The sequence below is a fragment of the Sinocyclocheilus anshuiensis genome, unplaced genomic scaffold (genome assembly GCF_001515605.1).
Source record: "Sinocyclocheilus anshuiensis isolate Anshui unplaced genomic scaffold, SAMN03320099.WGS_v1.1 scaffold1632, whole genome shotgun sequence".
Taxonomy (NCBI): domain Eukaryota; kingdom Metazoa; phylum Chordata; class Actinopteri; order Cypriniformes; family Cyprinidae; genus Sinocyclocheilus; species Sinocyclocheilus anshuiensis.
In genome coordinates this window covers 284,825-293,297 of record NW_015558674.1, presented here as the reverse complement: position 1 = coordinate 293,297, position 8,473 = coordinate 284,825, and the positions used below count along the sequence as shown (strand labels likewise).

At 35.9% G+C, this 8,473-nt stretch overlaps 1 protein-coding gene across 1 annotated transcript in view; it reads right to left on the bottom strand.

Moving 5' to 3' along the window:
* mars1 (methionyl-tRNA synthetase 1) overlaps positions 1-8,473 on the bottom strand; it is a 42,228-nt gene that overhangs the window by 19,807 nt on the left and 13,948 nt on the right. The window contains exons 6-9 of the mRNA XM_016477517.1: positions 6,296-6,371; positions 6,050-6,222; positions 3,226-3,335; positions 3,029-3,145 (exon numbers count right to left, since the gene is read on the bottom strand). Of these exons, the coding sequence (XP_016333003.1) occupies positions 3,029-3,145; positions 3,226-3,335; positions 6,050-6,222; positions 6,296-6,371 (476 nt within the window). The remainder of the gene's footprint in view (positions 1-3,028; positions 3,146-3,225; positions 3,336-6,049; positions 6,223-6,295; positions 6,372-8,473) is intronic.

Here is an 8,473-nt window from a genome sequence, read left to right as displayed (position 1 = left end):
AATGATCGGTCTGTGCAAGAAACTGAACAGTATTTATATCGTTTTTTACCTCTGATTCACCGCAATGTCACTTTATCTACAATCTCATTAGGAGTGTCAATGGTCCATTTGAGAGATAGGTGGCGGTAATGCACTTATAAGTCTGCGATCTGCCGTAAAGCAAGAAGAAGACTCTGATTCATTGTGGTGCATCAGAGGTAAAAAACTATCTAAATATTGTTCAGTTTCTTGCACAGACCGATCGTTTCGTGTCTTTACACATCAATGTATCGTCACGAGCCGCAGGGTTTAATTTGGTTTTGTTTGTGTATGTTTTTTTTTACTCTCAAAGCCGTGATTCCCATTCACTTCCATTATATGACTGACAGACCGCAACGGTTTGAGTTAAAAATCTTCGTTTGTGTTCTACTGAAGAAACAAAGTCACCTACATCTTAGATGCCCTGGGGGTAAGCAGATAAACATCAAGTTTTCATTTTTGGGTGAACTATCCCTTTAAACAGTCATAACTTAATTTTTCCAACTGAAACCATATTGTATCTGATCAGCAACTTTATAAGTGAAAACATTATGAGTTTTGAACGTTAGCATGTTATTACTGCATTTACCCCTTTTTATTAATTAAACAGAAATTGAGAAATTCTTTGAAATTTCAAATTACACATGAACCACACACACGATGCAAAATCTATATTTTTTTCAAAAACAATGAGATTTTTTTTTAATATATCATTGTATGAAGTTTATTAAAACAATCTGAGAATTATCATTAAATTAAGAGGAATTTAAATTCTATGAATTCTAATGGGGTATTGGAATGAATAGAATTTAATTAAATTCCTTTGAATTTATAACTCGTGATTGCTCAAAAACAGTCCAAATTTATGAAACCTACATATTTATTTCTAACAAAACATCAAAACAACATTAATATTACTTTAAAACAAAATAAATTTGTTTTACTTGCATTAACGCTCACTTTCAGATTAAAAAAGTTATAAAATTTTCATGCCGCAATGGTTTGTCGATAGGCGACATATTCGTGTTCATCAAAAAAATTCAGTCCAAAAAGTGTGAAATATGGAAAAAAGGCTAAATATATTTTACAAAGGTAATATAACACTCATATAACTTCATAGATAATTGCACAAAAAGTATTTTTGACACTTAATGGTGCTCCTTACACACACAGGTCAAAAATGACCAGAACTTTTTAAATGGTCATATCTCTTAAAAAATACTTGTAAAAAATCTGAAAAATAAATAAATAAATAAAGTGTATTTTAAAACGTGAGGGTTTTAAAGCATTTGCAAAGTTCCCTTATTAAAAACTATGCAGTTTTTAGAAATGTTTATGTATCTCTTCCGGGTCAAAATGGACCCGAATGCGTTATGAGGGTTAAATAAGTGACTGATGAATCCGAAAGCGGCGTTACCTGGCGAACACGTCAGCGCTGAGCACACAGCCGATGATGTTTCCCAGGTGTGGCACGTTGTTGACGTACGGCAGAGCGCTGGTGAGCAGCATGTTTCTCTTTCCTTCCTGAGGGAGACTGAGAAACACACAATAACGTCACTGAGCGAACACCGGCTGACAGGGTTTACATGTGCAGTGATGAGGGTATAATCGTACACTGGGTGTTTCCTCTCTGTGACTGCAGGAGAACCTTTGAGTCCTTCAGACCAGATCTGAGCAGCTTCTTCAATCTCCTCCACTGTGATTACATGTTCGGCGACTTCAGCCTGACAAACCACACGTCACACAGTTAAACAGCGTATGTGACAATCATCAGAGTGAATCACGAACATCTCACAAACATCGAACATCTTACGAACATCTTACGAACATCTCACGAACGTCTCGCGTATGTCTCGAAAATCTTACAAACATTTCATGAACATCACTCGAACGTCTTGAGAACATCATACGAACGTCACAAACATCTCACGTACATCTCACAAACGTCTTGAGAACATCTCATGAACATCTCACAAACATCTCACGAACGTCTCGCGTCACCTACATCTTAGATGCCCTGGGGGTAAGCAGATAAACATCAAGTTTTCATTTTTGGGTGAACTATCCCTTTAAACAGTCATAACTTAATTTTTCCAACTGAAACCATATTGTATCTGATCAGCAACTTTATAAGTGAAAACATTATGAGTTTTGAACGTTAGCATGTTATTACTGCATTTACCCCTTTTTATTAATTAAACAGAAATTGAGAAATTCTTTGAAATTTCAAATTACACATGAACCACACACACGATGCAAAATCTATATTTTTTTCAAAAACAATGAGATTTTTTTTTAATATATCATTGTATGAAGTTTATTAAAACAATCTGAGAATTATCATTAAATTAAGAGGAATTTAAATTCTATGAATTCTAATGGGGTATTGGAATGAATAGAATTTAATTAAATTCCTTTGAATTTATAACTCGTGATTGCTCAAAAACAGTCCAAATTTATGAAACCTACATATTTATTTCTAACAAAACATCAAAACAACATTAATATTACTTTAAAACAAAATAAATTTGTTTTACTTGCATTAACGCTCACTTTCAGATTAAAAAAGTTATAAAATTTTCATGCCGCAATGGTTTGTCGATAGGCGACATATTCGTGTTCATCAAAAAAATTCAGTCCAAAAAGTGTGAAATATGGAAAAAAGGCTAAATATATTTTACAAAGGTAATATAACACTCATATAACTTCATAGATAATTGCACAAAAAGTATTTTTGACACTTAATGGTGCTCCTTACACACACAGGTCAAAAATGACCAGAACTTTTTAAATGGTCATATCTCTTAAAAAATACTTGTAAAAAATCTGAAAAATAAATAAATAAATAAAGTGTATTTTAAAACGTGAGGGTTTTAAAGCATTTGCAAAGTTCCCTTATTAAAAACTATGCAGTTTTTAGAAATGTTTTTCCGGGTCATCCGGGTCAAAATGGACCCGAATGCGTTATGAGGGTTAAATAAGTGACTGATGAATCCGATACCTGGCGAACCTGGCGAACACGTCAGCGCTGAGCACACAGCCGATGATGTTTCCCAGGTGTGGCACGTTGTTGACGTACGGCAGAGCGCTGGTGAGCAGCATGTTTCTCTTTCCTTCCTGAGGGAGACTGAGAAACACACAATAACGTCACTGAGCGAACACCGGCTGACAGGGTTTACATGTGCAGTGATGAGGGTATAATCGTACACTGGGTGTTTCCTCTCTGTGACTGCAGGAGAACCTTTGAGTCCTTCAGACCAGATCTGAGCAGCTTCTTCAATCTCCTCCACTGTGATTACATGTTCGGCGACTTCAGCCTGACAAACCACACGTCACACAGTTAAACAGCGTATGTGACAATCATCAGAGTGAATCACGAACATCTCACAAACATCGAACATCTTACGAACATCTTACGAACATCTCACGAACGTCTCGCGTATGTCTCGAAAATCTTACAAACATTTCATGAACATCACTCGAACGTCTTGAGAACATCATACGAACGTCACAAACATCTCACGTACATCTCACAAACGTCTTGAGAACATCTCATGAACATCACACAAACATCTCACGAACGTCTCACGAACGTCTCACAAACGTCTCACAAACGTCTCACAAACGTCTTGAGAACATCTCATGAACATCTCACAAACATCTCACGAACGTCTCGCGAAAATCTTACAAACATTGCATAAACATTTCATGAACATCACTCGAACGTCTTGAGAACATCACACGAACGTCCCAAACATCTCACGTACATCTCACAAACGTCTTGAGAACATCTCATGAACATCACACGAACATCTCACAAACGTCTCAAGAACGTCTCAAGAACATCTCACGAACATCTCACGAACATCTCACGAACATTTCACAAACATCTCACGAACGTCTCGCGAAAATCTTACAAACAATTCACAAACATTTCTTGAACATCACACGAACATCACACGAACATGTCACAAACGTCTTGAGAACATCTCACAAACATCACACGAACATCTCACGAACTTCTCACAAACATCTCAAGAACGTCTCTCAAACATCTCACGAACATCACACGAACGTCACAGGAACGTCTCAAGAACGTCTCTCAAACATCTCACGAACATCTCACGAACATCACACGAACATCTCACGAACGTCTCACAAACGTCTTGAGAACATCTCATGAACATCTCATGAACATCTCACAAACATCTCACGAACGTCTCGCGAAAATCTTACGAACATTTCACAAACATTGCATAAACATTTCATGAACATCACATGAACGTCTTGAGAACATCACACGAACATGTCACAAACATCACACGAACATCTCACAAACGTCTCAAGAACGTCTGACGAACGTCTCACGAACGTCTCACGAACATCTCACGAACATTTCACGAACATCTCGCGAACGTCTCGAGAAAATCTTACAAACAATTCACAAACATTTCTTGAACATCACACGAACGTCTTGAGAACATCACACGAACATGTCACAAACGTCTTGAGAACATTTCACAAACATTACACGAACATCTCACGAACGTCTCACAAACATCTCACGAACGTCTCACAAACATCTCAAGAACGTCTCTCAAACATCTCAAGAACGTCTCTCAAACATCTCACGAACATCACAGGAACGTCTCAAGAACGTCTCTCAAACATCTCACGAACACCTCATGAACGTCACACGAACGTCTCAAGAACGTCTCACAAATGTCTCACGAACATCACACGAACGTCTCACGAACATCACACGAACATCACACGAAAATCTCACGAACGTCACACGAACGTCTCACGAACGTCTCACGAACGTCTCACAAGCATCACACGAACATCTCACAAACATCACACGAACATCTCACAAACATCATAAACATCATCTGTCATGAACAGGTCCAGGTCATATTTCTCATCAAAACAGAATAAATAAGTAAGAAATAACATTTTGCATAGAGAAAATTAAGCCTATTTTAGGATCATGGAGATATCATTTGCATGACAATTAATCAAAATGTATTTATTTTAGGAGGAAATTATGACCAGGATGTGCAAGTCTTGTAAGATTCATTAAATTTGCATTTGACAAAAAAAAAAACCTGAGGGTAAGATTGAGGACGAGGTGCTTAATTATAATAATTATAATTAATCATTATGGGTCTAAACCAAACTAAATAAATTTGTTCATGCAAAATATATCTTGTTTTTCCTTTTGATTTTTGGGGTGGAATATGAGCTGGACATGTTTGCTAAACTAAAACTACAATTATTTTAAAAATTGGTAATTGAAATAAAACTGAAATAAACATTTATAAATAAAAGTTACAAATATTAGAAGAAAAACTTAAACATAAACCAAAATTAGTAAAATATGTTCAAGCTGAAGTGCTAAATTTACCAAAACTTGAAAATAAATTTAAATTAAGATGTAAGACATAAGATACATTTTAAAAAATTAAAAAATAAGGTATATAGACATATTAAGCAAAATATGTGACGCTGGAGCACAAAACCAGTCGCTGGGGTATATTTGTAGCAATAGCCAACAATACATTGCATAGGTCAAAATTATAGATTTTTCTTTTATGCCAAAAATCATTAGGATATTAAGTAAAGATCATGTTCCATGAAGATATTTTGTACATTTCCTACCGTAAATATATCAAAATTTAATTTTGATTAATAATATGCATTGCTAAGAACTTCATTTGGACAAATTTAAAGGCGATTTTCTCAGTATTTAGATTTTTTTGCACCCTCAGATTCCAGATTTTCAAATAGTTGTCTCTCAGCCAAATATTGTCCGATCCTAACAAACCATACATCAATGGAAAGCTTATTTATTTCTTCAAAAAATTGACCCTTATGACTGGTTTTGTGGTCCAGGGTCACAAATAATATGAATAATAATGACAAAATCACAAAACAAAAATTTAAATAAAAACTGAAAATATAAAAATAAAAGCTAATTCAAAAAATGAAGAATAAATACTAGAATAACACTGGTGGGATTGCTGTGCACCTCAGTGGCATTAGTGGGACTGTCCCGGCGCTGTGTTTGTGTGGCCGGGTGTTTCTGGAGGAAAGTCTTCAGGGCTTCAACACCTTTTCCATGCAGCACTCGGTTAGCGGCCGCCTGACACGCAGCGAGATCGCCGACACGCTCGAACCAGCCACGCACCGACCGCAGCTCACCTGCAGAAGGAAAGCTCGTCAGATACGAGTCCTGCAGTCTGAGCAGACAAACAGACTGAGATTGAGCTCTTACCGACGTCAAAACAGGAGTCAGACAGGAGAGGATACAGCGCCGCCCACAGGACGACATCTGCAACTGACACGGCCTCCTGAAACACATCAGCTGATGCTTAAGTGTGGTTACTTCATAAAGGTTATTATGTTTTTCATTTAGGACAGTAAACAATGGAAGCCCATAGTTAAGAGCCCATTATAGCCCATATTAACTGGATCTTACTGTACATTTCTGCCATATTTTTTGTTAATTACTTATCGGATAGATCTCAATGTATAAATATAGAGACAAAAGTCAATTAACTCGAGAATAATCTCGCACATTCAAGTTTTAATTTATACGCTGATGATATGGTGATTTACTCCTCTGCATCAACATTGGATCAGGCTACAATATATTTAATCATCTTCAATCTGATTTTGATGCATTTCAGCATACACTGAGTGATTTAAAACTTGTTTTAAATGCGGAGAAATCTAAACTTATGATGTTTACAAAAAGAAAGTCTGCACTTTCAAACTCATGCTCAATCACGACTCTTCAAGGTTTGGAGATTGAAGTAGTATCCAGTATAAATACTTGGGATTTTTAATTGATGATTCTCTTTCTTTTGGGCCTCATAATGTGCACCTTGTGAGAAAATTTAAGTCGAAACTGGGCCTTTTTTTTTTAGAGTCAAGTATTGTCTTTCTTTTGCAGCAAGATTGGTAGCAGCTACATTTTTATCAGTGTTGGATTATTGTGATATCATATACATGCAGGCACCTAAGCATTGTTTACAGGCGTTGGATTCAGTTTATCATGGAGCATTAAGGTTCATCACAAATTCAAAAGCCCTTACTCATCATTGTTTATTGTACTCTCGGGTTGGATGGCCGGCGTTGTCATCCCGTAGACTTAAGCATTGGTACTTATTTATATATAAAATCCTTTTAGGTTTACTTCCTTCATATTTACAGCAGAATATCTTACAAAAAGGTGTAAAGAATTATGGTCTTCGCTCACAAGACTATTATCTTCTAAGCATCCCTAAAGTTCGTACTAATATGGGCAAATGGGCATTTAGTTATGCTGCTGCATTTGATTGGAATCGACTACAAGATAAGTTATGCTTAAAAGAGTTGGTATCACTAAATAATTTTAAATGTATTTTAAATGATCTAATTGTAGAGTCACCTGATTGTAAATGTTTTGAGTGATTTGTGTATGTTTCTGTGTATGTAAACGAATGTATTTTGTTTTATGTGTAACTAAATGTGCTGCCTATCTTGGCCAGGACCCTCTTGTAAATGAGATTTTAAATCTCCTGGTTAAATAAAGGTAAATAAAAATAAAATATGTACATAGGGTTGGAGAGACCCTGTGACGTGAGGTCACCCCTGCATCTCGTTCAAACAACACACAGGGCAAGCCGAAATGTTCTGACGTGTGGTTACATTTCTAGGGCCGTATGATTTCTGCGAAAACGCGGACGGGATCGTGGAGTCCATTCATAAAAACGTAATTTACTCTATAGCGCGGAACGCCACGGAATTCGTACATTTTGGACGAATAAATCAAAAGTAGGTCTGCCACTTAATTCGAATCGAGATATGAACTAGTGTCTGTGAATATTAAAATGCAAAAATATAATTTAAATATGAATCCTGCATGTTCCGCTTGCCTCTGTATGTATGAATGGCGGAAACGCGGTTTTGTTTACTACACAAATACTGAAGGACGCGTGACGCTCGCGGTGATTTCCGGCCTCTGCATCTCATTATATAACTTAATCTCCAGAGCTGCTGTGAGAGTCACTTCGCGAGATTTTTACCGTTTCATTTGAGAAAACTAGCATCATCATACTGTATACACACACAGAACACCGTTATTGAAAAAAATTATATCGCGATACATATTGATATTGAATTATTGTCCAGCCCTAATGTACATCTTTAAATATTCCATTTTCTATCAAATTTAAATAAAACAATTAAATGATAAAAATAAATATTGCAACCAGATTAATCACTTAATTGTAGAAAAAAAGAATACAATTATTAGCCTATTAAAAAATGTTTTATAGGAATATTCACACAATTTTTCCTTCCATGTATTAATTTCAACAGTAAACCTCAGTTTGTTTGCCAAAAAATAAAAGGGTTTAATTTTCATTTGATTTAAAATAAATGTTTAATGCCTTCATTTGATTTTCAG